The sequence below is a fragment of the Aythya marila genome, assembly GCF_965140915.1.
Source record: "Aythya marila genome assembly, chromosome: Z".
Taxonomy (NCBI): domain Eukaryota; kingdom Metazoa; phylum Chordata; class Aves; order Anseriformes; family Anatidae; genus Aythya; species Aythya marila.
The window spans coordinates 12,317,357-12,341,454 of NC_139080.1; the positions used below are offsets into that span (position 1 = coordinate 12,317,357).

Here is a 24,098-nt window from a genome sequence, read left to right on the forward strand (position 1 = left end):
CTTATTGCAGCAAGTTGGAATTGAAAGTACATTTATGTTTTGTTTTTTTCTTTGTTTTTAATCACATAGGGTTGCAAGTGCAAAACTTAACAATTTTTCTCTCCTGGAACCCACGCTTCACCTCCTTGGTGTACAGTTTAATGAGAATGTGGCCCAAGACATCATGACAGGGCAGCATGGGGCTGCAACAAAGCTTTTGTATGAATTGTACATTGCTTTAGAAAAAAAGAGAAAAACAAAGCTCACTGCAGTAGCCATGGAAGCAATGAGACCTACAGCACCTGCAAAGCTCAAGTCTATCGGAAGTGTTTTGTATCAAGAGGTAGCTAACTATACCAATTTTGTATAAATGTATAGGAAAATAAGGTAGCTTATTTACATGTATCTCTCAAGCATATTTCATGCTTCCCCTCCCTGCTTTTTAGATTTCTTGTTCAAAACCAGTATGCTTCTATGGAAAAGATGAAATCCTTTGCCATGTCCTATACATAGACACTGGGATTGCCTGGTTAATCTGTGATTCATGAGGATAATGACCATCTGTGTTCCTTTTCGTTCTTTTGTTTTGTGTTCCTTTGTTTTGGCTTATTCCATCTTACCTGCTCTCCCACCTTAAAATATGTATAACAACAAAGACTAGAAGTTGTTCAGTGGCTGCTGTCATACTTATTTGATCAGTACAGATTGCAGACAGCTTTGTAGTCGAGGTATGAAATTAGGTATAAATGTTTCCTGAAGGGGAAATTAGTTTGTGTTGGTTGTCCATGGTGATTTGATTCCTTCTGTTACATGTCTCCCCATATATTTATACTAGACTCCAGCTGGCCAAGTAACCGAATGCTGAATAATGCAAAGAGGAAAATAAAAAGGCAAAGAGAGTATCTAAGAGGAAGGCATTATTTGTGTAGTACATTCTGTTAAGGACATTCTTCTCATCTTCAACAGTAATGTTCAGCATGTGCAGACCGTAATTTGTTACCAGGATGAGCAATCTTTAAGAAGCTATTCATCACGAATCAAATTCAGCTCGGTGAAACTTCACATTTTTTCTAGCACAAATCCTAACAAAACATAAAGTGTACCAACAAATGTAGAGATAGCACCAAACAGCCATGACATCCCTTCACATATATGAATAGCTTAAAGAAGATAAAGCAACTGAGATTGCTCCTGTGAATAGATACATTCATCATAAAATCGTTAAGGTTGGAAGGGAGCTCTGAAGGTCACATAATCCAGCCACCCTACTCCTCTAACCAGAGTTAACTGTGTCAGGGTGCTCAGGACCTTGTCCAGTTGGTTCTTGAATGTCTTCAAAGATGGAGACTTCATAAAATATCTGGGCAAATTATTGAGCAACATTTCCATGAAAAAAAAAATTTCTTATGTTTAAGTTGAATGTCTTAGATTTCCATTTGGCATTGTTCAAGTTCAATTCTGCAAGTTCTTTTCAACAGAGCTGGTCCTTTATTTAAAACAAACAAACAAACAAACAAACAAAACACAACTCCACCATGTTTAGATACCGTTCTGTGGATATTAACACCAGAAAACATAGTTTTAAATAACTATCGTAAAATTGTCACATTTAAGTACAATTTCTCTTACTGTTTCTGACTTGACTATCTTGAAATGTAATTTCAGCGTTTGAAATCTTTAACACCACGTCAGGCAGATTTGCAGCTACAGCAGGTTTCAGAGCATTTTGAAATGAAGTCTAAAGCAATGGAAGATAAAATAGCTCGTATACATATTTCAGAACAACAGAAAGTTCAGAAGCTTCGAGAGGAACAAAGAGCCCAAGACATTGAAAAGGTGACTAATTACATTTAATAGAGACTTCTGAAGAAGTATTTTCTTAAGATCACATACATAGTTTTGCTGCCCCATCATGTTTACAGAAAAGCAAAGAAAGAGGGCGCTCTTAGAAAGCATTGAGGTGGAGATACAAAGCCAATACAGTCTTGTAAGACCATTAAAAAACATTAATATTTCAAAATGACATTCTGTTAAGAGTACTTGTATTTGCATGTTTTTATGCAAGAAAAATCTTAAGAAATTTGAAGATAAAGTGTCAATTTCACAACTCTAAGTGTTTAAAGTGTTCTTATAAAGGAGGTTTGTGAAAGTTTTCATTTTAAAGAAAAAGTTGGAGCATTGTTCAGAAGCAGGATAAAGATATAAGGAATCGGACCTACATGTATAGTGGATATGGCCTCAGTGCATCTTTTAGCTCTGTGTGGATGTTTTCATTAAATCAAAAAGATGAACTATTTTTTTTCAGCATATGGGAACACTCTTCCAAAGTACAGGCTGTAGTTTATATAGAAGAATTGGCAGTCAAGGAATTCCTAGTCAAGGAATATTAAGCCACGATGAATTAGAAATTGACTAATTGGAGATGAGTTTTGTATGGCTAGAATCAAAGAACAAAAGAATGTCCCGTGTTGGAAGGGATGTACATGGGTCATTGAGTCCAACTCCTGGCTCCACATAGAACCACCCAAAAATCAACCCATTTGTCTGAGAGCGTTGTCCAAACACTTCTGGAACTCTGGTAGGCTTTGGGCTGTGACCACTGCCCTGAGGAGCCTGTCCCAGTGCCCAGCCACCCTCTCAGTCAAGAACCTTTTCCTAATAATCAGTTTGAACATCCCCTGTCCCAGCTCCATGCCGTTCCCTTGGGTCCTGTCACTGTCCCCAGAGAGCAGAGCTCAGCACCTGCTCCTCCGCTCCCTTTGCGAGGGAGCTGCAGGCCACCATGAAGCCTCCCCTCAGCCTGCTCTCCTTGGGCCTCTGGCAAGGGACCTCAGCTGCTCTTCACATGTCTTCCCCTCCACCCCCTTCACCATCTCTGTAGTTCTCCTTTGAACACTCAAAATTTGTTTTATGTCCTTCTTATATTGTGTCACTCAAAGCTGTAGGTAGTACCTGAGGTGAGGCTGCAGCAGCACAGTGCAACACCTGATGCATCCCAGTGTACAGTTGGCCCTTTTGGCTGTCAGGGTTCACTGTTGACTCACTTTCAACTTTCTGTTGACCAAAACCCTTAGATCCCTTTCTGTGGAGCTGCTAATTAAAAGCATCTTTCAGTGGTTATTTACATGTAGTTCTTCTGTTGCCACTGCAAGAACAAGAATGGAAATAAATGACTAAGTGACTCTTCAAGTATCTACAAAAGAAAATATGAACAATATCCCAAAGATTTTCAAGACTTTTTTTTTAAAGAATTTTTTAAAATTCTATTTGATTTTATACATATTTATTTTTTAGATTTCTTTGAATCTTTGTAGAAAAATGTTTTTTTTTCCCACACAACTCTTCTTTTAACTGCATGTATCTGTAGTGCACTTTAATGGTGTCAATTTAATTTTTGCTAATGCTTAATCATCTGAGACTCAGTATTGAGTGGTAGCATTGCCTCACAGTATGTGTGTTTTTCAGTTTCTGTTCTGAATTCTAACTAGAAACAGGTGCTAGACTAGAACTAACATTTAATACAACCCTTTAAATGCCTCTCAGGCATTGAGTACAAACTGTTTTTTTTTTGTTTGTTTTGTTTTGTTTTTTACAGACATGCTTCTATTGCACCTCATCCCTTGTTAATGCAGGCATAGCTGGGATGGGATGGGATGGGATGGGATGGGACGGGACGGGACGGGACGGGACGGGACGGGACGGGACGGGACAGGAGAGGATAGGATAGGATAGGATGGGATAGGATAGGATAGGATAGGATAGGATAGGATAGGATAGGATAGGATAGGATAGGATAGGATAGGATAGGATAGGTAAGTTCGGTTGGAAGGGACCTTCAAAGATCTTCCAGTCCAACTGCATGGATCTGATTTTCTGATACTGGTACTTAAAATATTTTTTCATTCTCAACTATTGAGAATATGTACTAGCATATTGAAAAGCTGTCAAATGACTCTGTATGTGGAGTGATGCTTTAATTTAAAATGCATCTGTTTCATCATAGAAACATAGAAGGGTTGGAAGGGATCTTAAAGATCATCTAGTTCCAACCTTGCCATAAGCAGGGATGCCACCCACTAGATCAGGTTGCCTAGGGCTTTGTCCAACCTGATCTTGAACACCTCCAGGGAGGTGTTCATCCACAACTTTCATGGTATTTTAATGAATCTTTTTTTTTTTTTTTTTAATAATCATTTGCTATTCTCTCTGTCACTCTTTTTTTATTATTATTATTTTTATTTTTCTTCCTAAAAGATATTTTTTTCCTTATGGGTTAATCACATTTCCTTCATGGGTAAATATATCGTGTATTAGGTCTACATAGTATATTTTGTTTCAACTCAAGTATCTGAACACATTATGTTAAATATTCAGCATCGCATGGGAAGAAGGAGACAAAATGAAATAATGGCCAGGATTCAAGCAGCCATTATACAGGTTCCAAAGCCACGACCAAACCACACAATAAAAGCTATTGAAGCCCAAAAATTGCTAAAGAAGAAAAGAGAAGCAGAGGTAACTATCATCTATATTTCATTAATGGCAATTATATGAACTGGGAAAACATTATTTTCTGGAAGCATTTACACTTAGGAATACTGTACTTGTGCCATCTAAAGCTGATGATACAACTTGTGAAATTATATAGAAGACTCAATGTGAACTGGGCAAAATATGTGTGATTCAACATTTGTTACACAGGAAAAATTGTTTTGAAGGAAGAGAAAGTTCTTATTGCATAAATAAATAGATAGATAGATACTTTTAAATGTAGAGTATCCAAACAGAGTTGCTTGAATAAATATTAGGGATAAATTTAAGCTAGTAAAAGCAGAACATAGACCACAATACCTTATTGCAAAATCCCTGAATAGTGGGAATTATACGAGCTAGTAGAGTCCTATGCAAACTGTATCTTGCAGGATGGAAAGCTGCAAAAATTTAGGATTTTATCTGGTGAACATAGGTGTAGATAAGAAAAAGGGAAGAAGTAAATAGAAATGAAAAGAAGAAGGAAATCGTCTTGCCTTTCATCTTGATGTAGTTGACGCTCAATGTATTTTCAGTGTAAACTTTTTTGTGGTACTAACACGAAGCATAAATCATTCCCTAGTATTTACTCTGTGAAAAAATAGTTGAAGCTTCCTTACGACACTTTGTGAAGATAAAAACATTAAATTTTATGTTATTTCTTTAGGACACTTACAAGGAGATTAACAAGTTTGAGAAGTCTATTGCAGGAAGGCTCTCTGCAGTACACAGCCAAGTCTCTGATAGGTAATATCTGGATATTAGATTGTTAAGCTTAGACAGTACCTTAGGCACCTTAGGTGCCTACTATCTGTGGAGACAGCTATTTGAAGGAAATGTAATGTCTTGCTTAGTTTAAACTGTGATTCTCCTTAGAGTGATTGTCTATATGTCTGTTAGCATTACAAGTATTCCAGCTCCAGCTGTTAGCGTTTTTACCTAGTTTTTATATAATTGTGTTAGGGATGGCTCAAACTTCCCTCTCTCCTTTTTGCAATATATGCAGCACAGAGGGCACAAAGTGTATCTCTTTTTCTATGTTTATTTCAGTCATTGAGTCTGTATTGTTGGTTAGACTTGCAGAAAGAAGAGAGAGGTGGTGGATGTATATACATGGTACCACATTTCAAAGAAAAGTAACCTTTCTCCTTAATTATGCTTTATAGGCAATTCACATAGAGGGAGATGTTGGTTAATTTGTGAATAAGCGATAGGCATTCTGTCACCTTTAATGATATGTATACAAAATTTAGAAGAGGTGGCAGTCATGCATGCTGCTCTGGATACTTCTGTGTGAAAGCAACATCTGATTAATAACTGCAAAATTGTGCTCAGACTGGTTATATATAAAGAGTAAACTAAGTTTAATATTCTGCAATCCTAATTTATTGTTTCTGCAGAATTCTTTCTGCAGAAAGGTTTCTGTATTAAATATTGGCAAATGAGCTATTTGGCAGTTGGCTTATGTAAAGTCTGGAGCTCTCTGGACTCAGTGGTGATTGTGGGGTATAAGGGTGTCAAGAAGTAGCCACAATGCTCATGAACATTGCTGTCCAAGATAATTCTGTGCACTTGTCAGACTTGCATACAACTTCACAGGGATCTATATGAAAACACCTCTAAAAAACGTAAGTCCCGTAAAGTCGATAAACTTTTTATATTTTGATCTTTTTAATCAGTGATATACAAGAATCGTTGCAAACACAGAAGTTGCAAGTACCAACCCCAGAAACCACAGCACAAACAGCACCTGAACTATTAAATGTTTATTCAGATGATGAATATATAAGAAAAATTCAAAAACGTTTGGAGGAAGATACATTTGCTAGAGAACAACGAGAAAAAAGACGACGAAAAATGCTGGTGGAACAGTTAATAGCACATGAAGCACAGGAGGTAAGAGAAGTACATAACCCATGCACAATTAGTAACCTAAATATATACTTACAAAGTAACACTATTTTTGAGGGCTGAATGAAATTTGAAGGGGAGAAAGGGAAGTATATACATTTTATCTCTGAAAATAACTTTTATGCATTGTAATTCTGTATTTCTGTGTGATTCTGTGTTATTCCTTGAAAATTATGGAAGGTTTTGCATTCTTTCTCACCACTTTTATGTCATACTTCATCCTTATAAATCATAAAGGCTGAAATGAAAGCAGCAGGGCTTAGGTGATTAAAAACCAGTTGAAGGCCTGCCTGCTATTTTCCCCAAAAAGAATGAAAAAAAAGGTGACCTTTAAACTATCAAAATGCATTCTGGGTCTGAAGATGGTAGTACTTAAAAATCAGCAAATGTGACAGTTGAAAACCTGTATTTGCAACTATATTTAGACTGGATTAATTTTAAAATGGTTGTGCAGGGTAGTATGAAGAAGCAAAATACTTATTTTGCAGAGCTTTGATTTTTGAAGTGTTATGAAAGTGTGTCTTGGGAGGATGTCTCTTTTGTCCAAAAATGGTTGTTGCAGGTTATTCTATTTGACTTTTGTCTAGAAAGCATAAGGCTTTTCAGGTTCCTCCTCAGACACTTTTTTTAAAAAGCAGCTCTTAGATTGTTGACTTCACACATCTTCTCTGTAAAAAATGATGGTATCAAACACACCTTTGTGGCGTTTTTCTGTAATTTCTAGTTATCTTATATTTTAGTATTATTGCATTTAGAGTTCTTAGCTTAGATCAAGTAGATTGAACCCACTGTAGCTGAGCCTGTCTCCCCAGGTATTTCATAATAACAGCACTGAATATGCATGGCTCCTCTTAAAAGAAAAAGTATTAATTATATATATTTTTTAAAGCACTGGCATATATTGTCTGGAGAGATTTTTGAAGTTGTTAAGGAAAATGTAAATTTATTGGGGTAGACATTTAGAAATTAGATGACTTCTCAATATTTCTCCCAGATCAGTATTCTGTGGGGAAGTAAGGATATCTCTCGTGGCTTAGACTAAGAGTCTGTACATCCACGCATGCTGTATTTGAGCTCTCACTCAAAGTGATTCTTTATAATGTTCTTGTTGATATGCATAGATTGTGAAGAAGTTTTGCTATCCAGCTGTCTTAAATCTCTGTAATTAAAAAACTTCCATCAGCAGTTACAGCCCCAGTATACTCCAGTAGCCTGGACCAATGGTTCCAATAGCCATGGCTATCAGCTGATGGCTGTATGGTATCAGCAGCCATTACTGGGGCGTTTGGTAGAGACAGCAGCCCTAAGCCAACAAAGCCAGCCAGGGCTATCCAGGTCAGATGGCTGGTCCACCTGCAGTCACAGAACAAACCTTGCCAGTTTGAGATGGAGGAATTGCCGATAATGTTCTTCTAATCAGACTGTCTCCAGTGGGGCTCCAAAGCAAGGCAAAAGTAACAATAATATCTCTAACTTCCCAGGAAATAAATAATCTTCGGTGTAGGGACAATAAAGGGACTACAAGGATTAGAAGGAAAGACAAATGATCAGTTGACCAAAACAACAGCCTGACCAGATAAAAGAATCTATTTAGTGCCACTTCTGTTTTGAATTATCAGGGGAAGAAGTTATTGGTTGGAATTCTATGAGAGTTGAGAAATTACATATTGCTTGATTTAAGGAACTATGAAATAAGTATATATAAATATATATTTAGGATTGAAAACATTATATAAAGTAGTTGAAAATTAGTATCTCTCTGCATTAGATATGGAACTAAAAAGGATTTGCAAGCAGAAATCATGGCTTTCCTGTAGTCATTAGGCTTTATGCTTGTACTACATAAAACTTGAAGACAGGCCATAGGATCATCTAGAATCAAATTAATTTTATGTTTTCAGAATGCATTAATGTGTTTCATGACCATATCTATAAATGTCTACTAAAAGAACCTTGTTCCAATTTTTGAATCTTGGCACACTGCAAACTGTAGTACAAGTCTGAGTCTGGGAGTAAAAGTACTTTAAAATTACATGGCACTCCTTTGTGCGGAGCATGTGGTGATGCCAGTCAGATTTTCACAGGCAGAAAATAAAAGTGTTTGACAGTAACATAGTTTCATCCCAATTGAATCTTTGATCTGTACTGTTTCAACAAATTATTTGTTCTAAGTACTCATTATTTTTAAACGGTGTTTAGATTTTCTCTCTGTGGAATTTAAAAAGCTATCAGAAAGTTACATGCCTTCTTTTATTGCATTGTTTTAATAAATACAGAAGACATCTGAACAGATTTGCTCTTCAAAAGGCAGCGCTATTGGATAATTTTATTACCCAAAGTGTATCAAATGACATGTAGGATGAATATGAAAATACAAAGTGCATCTAAAATTGTTAATATTGCATCGTTTTCCATTTTAGAGTTGCATGTGTGATGATAATTCTGCACAGAGAAACATAATGTACAAAGAGTACACTACAAATCAGATCCTCATTTAGTGATAAGCTTTGAAGGGAGATGATCTTGCGTGCGGGTAAAGCCCTCTGGGATTAAAGCCTGAGATGACCACATGATAGTTTCTTTGCTGTTAAAACTATAATACACTGTGATGAGATACTGTGCCAGGAAAAAGCACATTTTGGCTGAAATAAACAAAACTTTGAGGGACTTTTGTATCAGCTTGGTCTTTTCAAGTCACCAGTATTTAATTGGAATGTAGTTTTTCTACCAGTTGCAAAGAAAACAGAACCTAAAAATATGGAATGAGCTTTTGTTGAAAAATACTGGCTTCTCTGTAATATCACCATCAAAGATTTCAATTTATTTGAAGGTTATTGTTATTGTTATTGAAATTCAAATAGTTAAATAAGTTATTTAAATAGCTAAATAGTTATTAGTCTCCTCAGGGCTCTCCAATGCGTTCTCTGCCCAGCCTGTATTTGTGCTTGGGATTGCCCCAGCCCAAACGCAGGACCTTACACTTGGCCTTGCTGAACTTCATGGGGTTCACACAGGCCCACCTCTCCAGCTTGTCCAGGTCCCTGTGGATGGTATCCCTTCCCTCCAGGTATTTGTAGACTGCTAATCTATGATCTAGACTTCTTTGTAGAATCTGGTATTTCTTTCATAATGGCATGATTATACTTAATAAAGTTTGAATTTTCATTTAGAGGTGAATTTATATAGTGTGTTCTGCCCTCTCTCTGTCACAGAAAGCTGATGAAAAATAAACCACATTAAAAGAAAATAGAAGAGGTGATACTTTTTTTTTTTTTTTTTTTTTTTTTTTTTTTATTATGCTATTAACTGGTTTTACCCTATTTCTCTGTTCTTAGGAAAATTAATTTGAACTCTTCAGATCAATTCCAAATTTATGTCCTTAAATCTGAACCTATATTTTATAGCAGTTTTTCTGCATCTGAATCAAAAGTCCAGGGAATCTGAAATTTCCTCTAATATTCTTATTTAGGAGTGATATTTGGCAATAGGGCTTGAAAGGCAAGTTGATGCGTTTGATTAGAACTCAGAAATAGTTCTGGACTGTGAAGGCTGTGGGATAAAACTTTAGGTTAGGTTAAGCTTTAGATACAAAGCACAGAAAAGAAGTACAGTAGTGGGAAGATATTAGTATGTTCTGTCAAGAACTTTGAGAAGTACCGGTCCACAGCCTGCAAACTGTCAGTATGCTCTCACCATGCTTCAAGCAATGGTTCAGAATGATTTTTTTATAATATTGAGTAAAGTATTTTTTGCATGATGCTTTGTCATAGTGAGAATGCTGAAACTGTTACCTAGAAGTCTTGTATTTCCCTCTGGTTGGAATGCTTTCCTCTATTCCCAGTCTCCTAAATGGAGGTGTTATTTACCTGAATCCTGAGAAAAAAGGATGAAGTTCAAAACTGTAGAAAAATAGACTTATTCAAAGGGTTCAGTGGAGCATGGCTGAGAATGGGGACTGGTAGAGAACAAGGACAGATAAGGGAAATAACGACCAATGTAATTCAAAGAAGGGATATATCTTTACATTCAGAAGCAATTATTTGAAATATGCATTGCACACAGGCTTTATCCAAGTTAAAATCGAGTTATTCTGAACAAATGTATTTTTTACTCAGTATCTCTGTTAAGACATATTTAGAATTAATTTATATAGTTCTACAGTTCTTGTATGTTTAACAAAGGTAGTATTCATGAATAGAAGTGTTCTGGACGTGTGTATCAAATTAGCAAGTAAATGTTATATAACTCCACTCATATTTCCCATATAAGACACTGATGTGTTGTCTATGAAATAATTTATAAGCTGTTCTTAATGCTAATTTTTATATGTACATACATTTTAGGAGGCTTACCGAGAGGAGCAACTTATTTACAGACTAATGAGACAATCTCAGCAGGAGCGGAGGATTGCTGTTCAACTCATGCATGTTCGACATGAGAAAGAAGTGTTAAGGCAAAACAGAATTTACAGGGAAAAACAGTATGAAGATAGACGACTGAAAGAGTTCCAGAAAGCTCTTGATAGTGAGGCAGTAAGTGATTATTTACTCCCCGAGTCATTGTAGCAGTTCTAGTACTTATCTGTGGAATTTGTATTGTCAACTGTTAGAATTTAGGCTTTTTCTAGGGTGATCCAATGATGAATATATCATTTTTAAATACCTTTAAAGTTGCAGCTCAGTTAATAATGGACATAACTGAGCAACTTAAAGTCTCATTTTGTTCTTTTCTTACAAAATAATTTTCACTTTTTAAGGAAACCTCTCTATGCTGAGGTCAAAAGACAGTCTTGTAGAGACAAAATGACAGAAGAGTTACAGAAAAACTTGCCTTAAGAATTCTGTTTTTCATGTCCTTTAGGTGTAATAAGCTAACACCCATTTTTGAAAAATGCCATAATAAGGAATTTCAGTCATGCATGCATTATTTCTACCTTGAATCTTGGAGGAGATTAATAAATTAAAAGAATTCATAATCCTGTGAGAAATTGCCAAGTGTTACACCCACAGCAGTCTGTAATGTAACAGTAGGAATGTTACTTTGCTCCTGCCAAAAATAGTTAACAGCTCTAAATCTGAACTCCTATATAATCAGCAGCCATAGCTATTGATTGCTGTGCTTCTGTAAGAGCACTCTTGGCAAAAAGGAGCACACGGTCACAGGAACTGCTGATACATCTCTACAATGACCAGAAATCCTTTGCAAAGGTCAAACAGCATCAATAATCTCAAATTATTTGTATATCAGAATCTGATGAATTAAATCGCTAGTCACATACTGTAAATGAGTATTCCATCATAGTTTTCAGTGAAACTAAGCATCTGCATTGTTCCTTAGGAAGAACAGACAACATCATTTCATGTTTCCCTGCCCTCCAAGCACTGAGTACATTCTTAATTTGTTTTTCATGAAAGAAGTGATATATTTCTCCTTTTTTTTTTTTTTTTTTTTTTTTTGTTATATTTTAGCAGTTAAAAAGCAAACAAACTGGACTTATAGAATGAATAGAAGTTTTTAGATTTTTGTATGTGTCTGTGTTCAATGTCTTTCCAGCTCTGGTGTGACTGTTTTCATTTATTGGTTTAAATGAGTAAGTTAATTTTCTTAGTCCAGGATAGTGCACTTCTGCAGTTTAATTTGGTTTGCAATCTCAGATGTACTTTTCAAAACAAAATTCTAGGCTCTTGCAAAACAAGAAAAAATTGATTGTGAAGAACAAACTATCAAAGAAAGAGAACGTCATGAGAAAAATGCTGTTGGAAGAGCCCAGGCTCGTTATAAAAAGCATTATTCTATATGTTGGGAAGTGATCGACCAAATCATTGACTTGTCAACAAAAGTAGGAGAGTATCGAATACTGACAAACAAGTGAGTATGTTAGCTGTCAGGCAAAACTAACAGGTGTTAGGTAGTTGTTAGGCTTAATGATTTGTTCTGCTTTAAGCACCAGTAATGTCTTATGTGGATCCTCAGGTATCTTACAGGACAGCTTGAATTACTTTACATAAGAAAATTATGATATTCCTTTCATGTGAGTATTCACTGATATGTAACACAAGGTGAAATAGTGCTAAAGCCTTAGTGTAATTCCTTGAAAACTCAACCAACTTGAATCCTTAGAAAACAAGGATTCACTAGTTCTACAGCTTGTAGAAATACTGACTTCTGTTTTATATGAAGAAATTCCTTCATTTAAAAGTTAAAAACTGAATGCTACTCATCTCACAGTAGGTTGCTCCACTAGCTGAATGTTTCCCAACAGTAATATAGAGAGGATGAATTTCCTAATATATATCAACCTGCCTGGACAGTTCTGAAAATTGCAACTTGGTCCAAAGTCTGGGTCCTACATGCTGTGATTCCCTAATCTGACACGCCACAATTCCACTGGGCTTCTGAGAATGTCCTAAAAAGGCAGCAATCTCCACATGCCTGTGATGTAGTAGTGTTTCCAAAACCACAGAGCAGGGCTTTGGATTCTCTGTTGTTCTCTCATTAGTATTCAGTGATTACACTGGGGGGGGGGGCTTGCATGATTAGAAAGTATGCCAAAAACTTCCTTACCTTTTTATGTAGTTGTAGGCTAAATAATTAAGCCATATACATATGAAATATGTATGTCTATATTTCAGGGAAATCATATAGATTTTGGCCCAGTGGGTACTGGATAAAATAGTCATTCTCGACACAGTTTAGTTATGATTTCCTTGTCTAATACAGTTTATTCCACAGTAAGACAGTGTCATGTTTGCTTTTACTGAGTAATGAACAATATGTACAGATATCTGAAATACCTTTGCAAAATATGCATATTAAGAATTTATCTTCATTACTGCCACTACCTATAGGTTTTGTCAGTGTTTCTGTGCACTTCATTGAAAAGGGTGCATACAGTATGTATTCAATTATTTTTGAATCATGCATGTAGTTTCCTTAATGTTATAGCCCTCATCTACAAGCATTAATAAACAAATAATAACAAAAAAAAGCTCCAGATGGATGTAATCCTAGAACATTTTGAGTATATGCCAAATTTAAGCTGTTTTTATACAGTTTGTTTAGCACCCATGCATGTCAGAGTTCTATTTATATTTTAGCAATAACTATAATTGCTTAATAACTTGGTACTTATATGCAGTTTATCTTGTTCTGTAAGAATATTGTTCCTTTCTGAATGAAAGGGGAAAAAAAAACAAAAAAACCAAGAGTTTAATTACTTATAAAATTCTGAATGAATTTTAGATTCCAGGAAAATCTGGAAAAATTGTATTGATTTTTGGTGAGGGGAGGCCATATGCCACAAATGAGAAGAGTATTTTGAAGCAGGGAAATAGAGTTGCAGCAAAACTGTTACCACACATCTCTGCCAGACAAATACTGTATGATGAATCACTTACAAAGATACTGAAACCTACAAGGACCTACTGATGTCATACATGTACAAGTAACCACACACAGTGACTATTTTTATGGTTTCTTCCTAACAAGCTATAGTAATTACAGAAAACATTATAAACCATACCAAGTCTAGCATATCCCTATTTCATGATTGTAATTCTTGTAAATTTGGGTCCACTATTTTCAAACATCTAACTCTTAATTTTTGGCTTGGAACTCATTCCATTTTTTTTGTTTGTTTGTTTGTTTTCTACTGCAGCAAAATTCCATTGAAACTGATGCGTGATTGGAAGGAATTTTTTTTTAATGGAAAACCAATATATGAACAAGCCTCAATTCACCCTTTGCCAAATGAACCGAGCCCAGAACAACTTGTAGAACTGAATAAAATGAATCTGTTAGATGAAAAAGATTATGGTGAATATAAGGTATATCAAACTGATAAGACGTAATGGAATATAATACATCCTGATTGTACATAATCATAAACATCTTGTTGTGATGTTACATTTTGTTCTTTCAGTAGTTTCTGATATCAGAATTTGATATGCATTTTCTTTGTGTTACATCAGATTCTGTATGAAATACATGGCTATATTTTATGTTTGTAGCATTGGGCAGCTGATACAATTTGAAAACACAGTTATAATTTCATGCTTATTATAACATTGATTATATTTCTCTCCTGAGTTCATAGAACCAACAAGTAAATTGGAATGCAATGAATTTTAGTTAACTGGAATGTGAAAGTATGGTTAATGCTACCTTATTTAAAAATTCAAGAGGAAGTAGACAGCAAAAGCAAGTGAAAAGAAGTAGGGTCTGTTACAAAAGAGCAATTCTAGCAATTTTGAATGAAAGCTTTCTAACAAGATTTATTGGTTTGGGTGATCTATTTATTTTCATATGGGAACATTTTAAAACATTGTTATAAATGGCTGATGTTTTTGTTAACCTTCTGTTAGGATACAAGGTACCTTAAAACTTCTCCTCAACTTTAGGATGCAATATGTAATTTCAGAAGTGAAAGGTGAAGAATGAATGTCGCCCTGTTATAATTAAAAAGTATTGTACAATATTTTCCAAATTAAAATGTAACTGATGCTTTTCTTTGGGGGTAAAAACACATCAGTATTTTCAAATATTCTGTTTAACTATAATATGTCAAAATCATTATAAGTAGCCTGTCTTTGACTGGCTGGGAAATTATAACCATAATATACATGTGCTTTTACCCACCTCCTGAACAAATTGGTACAACGAGTCTAAATGCTTTTTAGGAGTTTGTGGGGAAGGTCTTGCAGTTCAGTTTATTTTGTTTTCAATCTTAATATGTGCTTTTCTGATTAATTTATTTGTAAGTTCCTTGTTCAGGCCATATCCACCCATGTAATGAAATTCACGATCATTCTCTTTAGGTGGAAAAAAAAAAAGCAAATACTGAAGATCAAAAGGGAGGACATACAGGACAGATAGGGAGGAAAAAGTTACTGGGGAACATTAATGAAAAATGAACTTTTTTAGTCAATATTTTTTGTATTACAGAGTCTCAGTAGTCTTCTTTCGATATAGGGGCACTGAAGAAAGTGAACATTTAAACATTTAATTTAAAGCATTTTTCTCACTACCAACCTGTTTCAAATGCACATTCACATTTTTTTTCCAGTCTTATGCCTTACTGAATGAGTGTTCATCAAAAGCTGATACAACATAACTTGTGTAAAATTGTTGACACCAATACATACTTATGTCACCTGAAAACCTAAGTGAACAGTTAATTCCTTCAGAGTATTTCATCTAAACAAAAGTGTATTGGCAGGGCATTCTGGTAAAATTTATGCTGATTTTCTTCATCACAGAGGAAAAAGCGTGGCACAGGCAACTTGGCATCTCTCAAAAACAATAAGTTTATATTAAGAATGCTGACTAAAAGAAACATATGATAAAATAAAAGAACAAAATAAAGCACTATCAGTATGTTGTACATTCTATATTAGACTGAGCTTGAAAATATTTGGAAACTATCACATGATCAGTTGTGGGTAATCACTTCATAAGTTAATAAAATCCCCCAAACTAAACATAACAGTAGGCACTGTCCAAAATATCAAATAATTTGCAGTTATCATTGAGGGTGTTGACTGGCAGTCATATAACTCTGGCCTGATACCTGAAGCCTTGTTTCTAACATGTAAGCTACTTTAACAAAGACAAATTCAATCTAGCAATCTTTTAGATTGGAAAGAAAAAGACAAGAAATTTGAAAGGTGATTACTTCAAATAAGAAACCCATTCCATTTGGAATTCATTTTTTCTACAGGTTTGATAGAATTTAAAATAGTTGATAACATCTTTTCTCACAATTTTAAAGGAGAATGATTCAGATAGAACAAGGATTTTATTTTTTTAAGCATATCTTTTCCACTACATATTAAAAAATACATTCTCTGGGATAGGTCAGAGAGTGGATATTTTGCAACTCAAAAATATTTTTTGTTGTTTTTACTGGTTAAAAAGTCACATTTTCATTTATAGTAATAATAAATTATATGGTGTTATTTTATCTAATGCATATATGTTCAAAGTCAACGCTGATCTAGTTCTGTTACTAGAAAGTATGCTATGGCAATATATAATTTATAATAGAATCATAAATCATAGAATGGCATGGGTTGGAAGGATCCTTAGAGATCATGTAACTCCAACCCCCCTGCCATAGGCAGGGATGCCACCCAGTAAATCAGGTTGCCCAGGGCCCCATCCAACATGGTCTTTAGCACCTCCAGGGATGGGCATCCACAGCTTCTCTGGGCAATCCATTCCAGTGCCTCACTACCCTTACAGTGAAGATCTGCTTCCTAATGTCTAATCTAAATCTATCCTCTTTTAAGACTTCTCTTGTCCTATATTTATGTACCTGAGTAAAGAGCCCTTCTCCTTCCTTTTGATAAGACCCCTTTGAGTACTGAAAGGCCTCAGTAAGGAGTCTCCAGAGCCTTCTCTTGTCCAGGCTGAACATTCCCAGCTCTCTCAGCCTTCCTTCATAGGAGAGGTACTCCAGCCCTAAAGTAAATAGTAAAGTCAGGAAAAACAAAACAAAACAAAAACAAAACCAACCTAGAACATGAATTTAAAACATTGTATTTCAGTAGAACTTTGAATGAAACTAGGTGATGTAATTAAATATTTAATTTATAGAATGATACAATAGTTTACATTGGAAGGGATATGGTCATCATTTAGTTTAACCTCTTTGCTCAAAGCAGGTTCAACTTCTAAATCAGATAAGGTTGCTCAGTGCCTTGGCTGGTCAGCTTTCAAATATTTCCAAGGATGGAAATTCCACAGGCTCTCTGTGCAACCTACTCTTGTGCTTAACCACCCTCATTGTGAACATTATTTTCCCTCATTTTTTTCTGTGTTGAAATTTCCTTACTGAAACTTTTGACTGTGCCTTACAGCCCTTTAGTGTGAACCCCAAATAAGATGACAAGCCAAAATCTAATTGGAAATATTACTAGTCCACATATCTTCCAGACAGCTGTTTATTACCCTCCAGTTAAATAATAAGTGAAATAAGACTAGTATTATGCTGCATACGAGAATGTCCTCTTTTAGCTTATTATAGCATAAACTTCACATGTACTTCATTGTTACTTTCCTAGCCTTATAAGATGCAATAATACAGCAGCAAAAAATATATTCAGTTCTTCTGACTATATCTTTCCATTCTCATCTTTCTCCCAGTGCAATTGTCAGTAAGAGACAGCCTCATTAAGCTGTATGCTTGTAACTCATACCACTGATAAATTTATATTAATCTCAGTGCAGATTAAATGGAATTTTCTACTCAGTATTTCCTTTCTTTTCTGATTAATGTAATTCATCGGGGGTGTGGGAGTGGGGAGTATTAGGGTTTGGCAGGTGTTTTTTTGTCTATTGACTGCATATTAGGCAGATAACTGTATTTGAAATCTTTTTCTGAATTTTCAAAGATCTCATTGTGATACTGGGCAATAATGTTGCCCATTTTTTAGAACGCTGAATGGTAGGATAATATTTCACAAATATGCTACTGATTCATTCTGTCATATTGGTGAAATGACTTTTCATGTTTTTGGGATTTAAAAAATGAATCTAGCAATCTGTAAAAATGATTGTAGGAGTACTTGTCTCTCAACTAATTATTAGTGAATATTAATAAATGGTTAGAGATAATGACAGTTATTGATTTTAACAAGGCTCTATTCTAAAAATATTTTATTTTTAAGTACTGTTCAGATTTGGTTATTGTATATTTGTTTATGTAATGGCATATATAGAAAGATGAAAGACAAGGCATATTGACAAATTGTCTCATAATTTGTCATTTATACAGAGTATGACAGGGGAATGGTGTCCAACTGAAGATAACAGTGAAAACAAACCTCCTCATAATAATAACATATTGGGTCATGTGCTTCGTAGACTGATGGAGATCTTCTATCCTCCAAAACCCAAATCTTCATTACCTGTATTTCCTTCTTTTCCTATTAAGGGATGCATTTTGGGAAAACTTTTTAGTGGAAAAACTACCTGTGTAAAGTTTCTTGAAAAAGGTAGATTTTTTTTTTTTTTAGCTTAAATTTCTTTAAAATACTTAATTGTTTTTAAATCCAACTCTTAGAATGACATTTGTTTGGGCAAATCCTTGCGTTACTTATCCTTGAAACACACGTGCATCCATATTTTCTAGGAGATCCTTGCAAGTCATTCATTCATTATCTTCCAAAATAAGATAAAAACACATGAACTTTCATAAAGTAGTATTACTTCTGCATTTCTTGAGAATTTAAAAATGATTTTAAATTCTCTGAGGATTTTTTCCATGGAAGAGACTAGCAGACATCTGTATGATTGTGGTTATATGCTGTATAGTGGTCACAGAGCAAAGACAGTGGTAACAACTTACATCAAAAGCCCAAACAAAAGGAACTATACGTTGCTTTGCATGTACTAGGCTTTTGCATGTCTTCTCAGAATTAATTTAATTTCAATAGTGGTCTGTGTCTATGTGTGATCAGCTCAAACTGTAAAACTATCTTATTTTTTCTTATATTAGTTTGCAATATTCAGGTACTATCTATTGATACTCTGGTTCAGGAGGCCATCCAAGCTTTTCTTAAAAATGAAATGAAAAGTGAACACAGCTTAATTTCACAGGAAGCAGAGAGTTCCGTGAAACAAAATGAAGTAAGCATTTTTATTAATTTTCATGTTGGGTATGACAGGGAAAAGAGAGTGACACGTATAAGGAAAAAAAGCATATTGTTTCAATTTCTTACTTAGTTTTAAGTTTTGACTTAGAAGACTTCAAGACATATTCAATTCACAAGTTTGGTTTTCTGTAATGTGTAGTTTCCTTTCTCATAATTTCTTTTCTTAATTGATACAAGGTCCAGATGAACATGTCAAAATCATCACTACTGGAAGTTCTAACAGAAACATTTATCAATGAAACCGAAGGTGTGTATGTGTGTATATATATTATTTAATTATAATTTATTGTAATTTAACTCTTATCTTATTAGATTTAAATGCAGTTAGCCTTTCTGTTATCCATGTCTGAGTTTTCACCATAGTTTCTATTACGAAGTTACTGTTTCCACACATTTGTAGTGTCTGAAAGCAGCAAGTGCAGGCTGCTCCACAAGGGAGGGTGAGCTAGGAGATTAAGACAATAATAAGTTAGGCAGGGCCAACACTTTGCCAACAAAAAGTGAGGATATTGACTATAGTCAGGGTCAGGACCAGGTCCAGAGACAGTGTGAACCTTAGTCTGGTGATAAGTCTGCTGATGAAAATAAGTCTTGAGTCAAATCAGACACTCAAGACCACAGATGTGTATCAGGGTCAGAATCAGAGATAGAATACAGAGTGCTGATGTGGTTGTTACACAACTGTGATGTACCACAGACAAAGTCCAGGATGAGAGCTTCGTCTTAAAAACAACTTCCAAAGGAAGGTGTTGAGGGTGGAAGGGACCTCTGGAAGTCACATAGTCCAGTGTTTCTCCTTAAAGCAGGGTCACTATTGCAGGTTGTCCATGACCGTGTCCAGTTGGGTTTTGAACATCTCTAAGGAAGTAAACTCCACAACCTCACTGAGCAACATGTTCCTATGTTCCATAACCTTTAGTGTTAAGATTTTATTGTTTAAATGGAATTTCTTGTGTTTCAGTTTGTGTTCTTTTATTTGGCATCACTGAGAAGTTTCTGACTTGGTCTTTACTTCCCCTCATCAGGTGTTTATGAGCATTGACAAGATTCTCCTCAGGCCTTCTCTCCCCAGGCTGAACAATCCCAGCTTTCTCAGACTCTCCTTGTACGTCAGATATTCTGGGACCTTAATAATTCTTATGGCATTTTGCTTGACCTCCTCCAGTATATCCAGGTCATTCTTGTACTGGACACAGCATTCCAGATACAGCCTAACCAGGGCTGAGTAGAGCTCAAGTACCACTGCCTTTGACCTGATGGCAACATTTTTAACACAGTCTAGGATGCTGTCAGCCTTCTTTGCTGCAAGTGTACATGGCTGACTCACAGTCAGCTTGTTGCCTTCCAAGGCTTCTTCTCTGCACAGCTGCTTTCAAGACAGTTGACCCCCAGTTTAAACTGATGCACAAGACTTTTCTTCCCATATACATGTACAGGACTTTGCATTTCCCTTTTCTGAACTTCATGAGAGTGTTGACAGCCCTTTTCTCCAGCCCATCAAGGTCCCTCTGAATGGCAACCTCGACCACTTGAGATACAGAATCATAGAGCGGTTTAGTTTGGAAAGGACCTTAAAGATCATCTAGTTCCAACTACCCTGGCATGGGCAGGAATACTTTTCACTAGATCAAGTTCCCAAAGCCCTGGTCAACCTGGCTTTGAATGCTTACAGGGATAGGGCATCCCCAGCTTCACTGGGCAACCTGTTCCAGTACCTCACCACCCTCAGGAAAGGATTGCTTCCTTCTATCTAATCTAAACAAAACATCTTTTAGTTTAAAACAATTACCCCTTGTCCTATCACTCCACTCCCTGACAAAGAACCCCTCTCCAGCTTTCCTGTAGGTCCCCTTTAAGTACTGGAAGGCCACTGTAATGTCTCCCTGAGCCTTCTTCTCTCTAGGCTAAATAACCCTATCTCTCTCAGCCTGTCTTTGTACAAGAGGTTCTCCAGCCCTTTGATCATCTTCATGGCCTTCCTCTGGACTTGTACGAATACATCCGTGTCCTTCTTGTGTAGGGGATCTGAAAGTAGCACTCTAGGTGGGGTCTCACAAAAGGAGAATAGAGGGGGAGAATCACCTCCCTCAACCACCTCCCTCAATGTGCTGGCCATGTTTCTTTTGATGCAGCCTGGGATATGGTTGGCTTTCTAGACTGCAAGTGCACATTGGCATCTCATGTTGAGCTTCTCATCAACCAGTACCCCCAGGTCCTTCTCCTTGGACCTGCTCTCCATGCATTCTCCTCCCAGCCTGCGTTTGTGCTTTGGATTGCTCCAGTCCAGATGCAGGACTTTGCACTTGGCCTTGCTGAACTCCATGAGGTCTGTGCAGGCTCACCTCTCCAGCCTGTCCAGGTCCCTCTGGATGGTATCTCTTCCCTCCAGCGTGTTGACTGCACCACAAAGATTTGTGTCATCTGAAGACCTGATGAGAGTGCACTCAATCACTCTGACAAAGATGTTAAATAATACTAGTCCCAATACTGACCCCTCAGGAACACCACTCATCACTGGTCTTCACATGGACATTGAGACATTGACCACAACTCTTTTAGTGCAGCCAACTAGCCAATTCCTTATCCAACAAGTGGCCCATATATAAAATTAGCATCTTTGTCCTCCAGTTTCGTCAGGACCCCTGGATTCATTTCATCAGGTCCTATGGACTTACACACACATTCGTGTTCCTTAAACGGTCTTGCACCTGACCTTCTACACTGGGCAGTACTCCTTGCTGCAGACGTTCCTGCTAATCTCAGGGGACTGGGATTCCTGAAAACAAGTTTTACTGTTAAAGGCTGAGAGAGAGAAGGTTTTAAGTACCTCAGCATTTTGAAAGTCTCTTTCAGCAGGTGGATCATGTTTTCCGTAGTCTTCATTTTGCTGTGGAGATATCTGTAAAAATCCTTCTTCTTTCCCTTTTCCACCAGACAGAAGAAAATATCTTTTCTCCATGAATATATTGAAACAGATTGTATGGAGAGGTAGTCTCCATCATTGGATGTTTTCGAGACAAAGTAAAAACCTGAGCAACCTGGTCTGACCTTTCAGCTGATGATGCTTTAACCATAAAGTTGAACGATGTGACCTCTGGAGGTTGCTTCCAACCTGAATTATGCAATGATTCTATGTTTCTGATGATTTCACATACCTTTTATTATTTATCTGCAGTAAGAAATATTATAGAAGTAAAACTGTCAAACTTTATAATGTACCTATTTTAGGTAATTGTCCTATCAAAAATGATTCATCTAGTCAAGAAACTGAACCAGACAACAGCCAGAGTGACCTGTCCAAGGTTTGTAGTTTGATTTTATCTGCTACTATATAAAGATACCTTAGTTAAAATCTTATTAAACTACAGAATGGTGACACCATTTCATCATCCTGCATTTATTTGTTCACCTTACTGCAAGCATTTTCTGTATGAAATTTAGAAAGACATCTTATAAAAATCTATTCCTGTGTATGTTGCGTAGAGTTGTACATGCAGCTAGAATTTTACAGAAATGTTTAATTTCACATTTATGTAAGATATGGTACTTCCTCTTCATTTCTGAGTTAGCAGAAATGTATTCCTTATCTTGATGGTGCTAAGCAGATAATTCATCCCATGATAAGGTTTCTTTTCTTTATTTTCATAAATACTTAATTCTCCAGTGATCTATTTGACTTTACTGGTTGAGCTGAAGAGTACTTCAAAAACTAGGAAGGTTCCTATAGAACTAAAAAAATTAAATGCTGCTATAGGAAACTTCAGTTTGAGGCTACTTTCAGGCTATCAGAAATTAAATCATCAATGGATTTAGAGTAGAGAAAACCAGAGTGACCTTGGACACGAGTCAGAATTATTGCACAGTTAAATCAGAATAACTTGTACACTTGATTTTTTAATCTTTTGGCTTTCATTATCCTTTATTTCTCAACCTCATTTCTGTCTGGCATTTTCATGGATGTAATGTTGTTCAGTGATATTTCAGTTATATTAGGTCTTTTTACATAATTTTAAACTATTTCTCCTAAATAGATAATAAACATAGATAATAAACATTAAATATAAATAAATAGCACAATAAAGATTAATAAATAACACAATAAATGTAAATAAATATATGGAGAACATAGAAGTAAAGTATGTAAAGTAGAATCTATGTAAAGTAGAATAGTTCTTTTTAACTGTCAGTGTCATGGGCATTCTGAGCACTTGAATCTTACATGTTCTTCTAACTGCACTCTTCCACAGCTATCTGTACGTGCCCAGCTTGGTGCTGCATCACAGAAATTGTTGAAGAAAGGAAAAAGTATTCCTGATGAATTACTAGTTGCCATCCTGTTGGAAGCTATTAAGTATGAAATTGTGTAGCTTTTTTCCTCAGTTATAGAGAGTGTAATTATCCAGTTTGTAGAGCCATAGTCAGCCATTTCTCTTTATTCCGTGCATTACTGGAACGTTAGAGTATTCTGCTGGGAAAGTGGAGCTAATTAGTGCAGTTAGTTAATCCTCATTTTAAAGCAGTAGAATCTAGCCCTAAATTACACAGACATTATTGTGCACCACTGACAGCAAGTAAAAAAATAATCATCTATCACATAGACATTAAATATAACTAATGTCTGTATTTTGTTTATCAGTTGGAAATTATTCACAATGTTCTAGTGTTTTTTCTTCTAGCTTTTATGTGAAATACATAATCCAAACATTCATACTTTGGCAGTTAAGTTACTTATTTTTTTATATTCTTACATGACAGAAAATTGTCTACTCTCCTGATAAGCAATTAGCACTTCAGTTCTCATATGAATATCATGTAAGTTGTATTACTCCCATTGGAACTTTATGTTATGAAACAGATTTTACTATTTATTTCTTTAGTGCAAAAGTTAGCACCTCAAGAAAACAGTGAAATTACATCTCTGATAATAGTTTGTATAGAAGTTGTTCTTGAAAACTTCAAGACAGATCACAGAATCACAAAACCATCTATTTTGGAAGAGACCCCCAAGATCACCGAGTCCAA

At 35.8% G+C, this 24,098-nt stretch overlaps 1 protein-coding gene across 1 annotated transcript in view; it reads left to right on the plus strand.

Annotated features, from left to right (window-relative positions):
• Nucleotides 1-24,098, plus strand: part of SPEF2 (sperm flagellar 2) — a 72,531-nt gene that overhangs the window by 7,804 nt on the left and 40,629 nt on the right. The window contains exons 3-13 of the mRNA XM_082782832.1: nt 70-322; nt 1,645-1,815; nt 4,354-4,494; nt 5,177-5,256; nt 6,189-6,405; nt 10,764-10,952; nt 12,101-12,288; nt 14,078-14,246; nt 18,197-18,416; nt 18,920-19,050; nt 23,324-23,427. Coding sequence (XP_082638958.1) covers nt 70-322; nt 1,645-1,815; nt 4,354-4,494; nt 5,177-5,256; nt 6,189-6,405; nt 10,764-10,952; nt 12,101-12,288; nt 14,078-14,246; nt 18,197-18,416; nt 18,920-19,050; nt 23,324-23,427 — 1,863 coding nt within the window. The remainder of the gene's footprint in view (nt 1-69; nt 323-1,644; nt 1,816-4,353; nt 4,495-5,176; nt 5,257-6,188; nt 6,406-10,763; nt 10,953-12,100; nt 12,289-14,077; nt 14,247-18,196; nt 18,417-18,919; nt 19,051-23,323; nt 23,428-24,098) is intronic.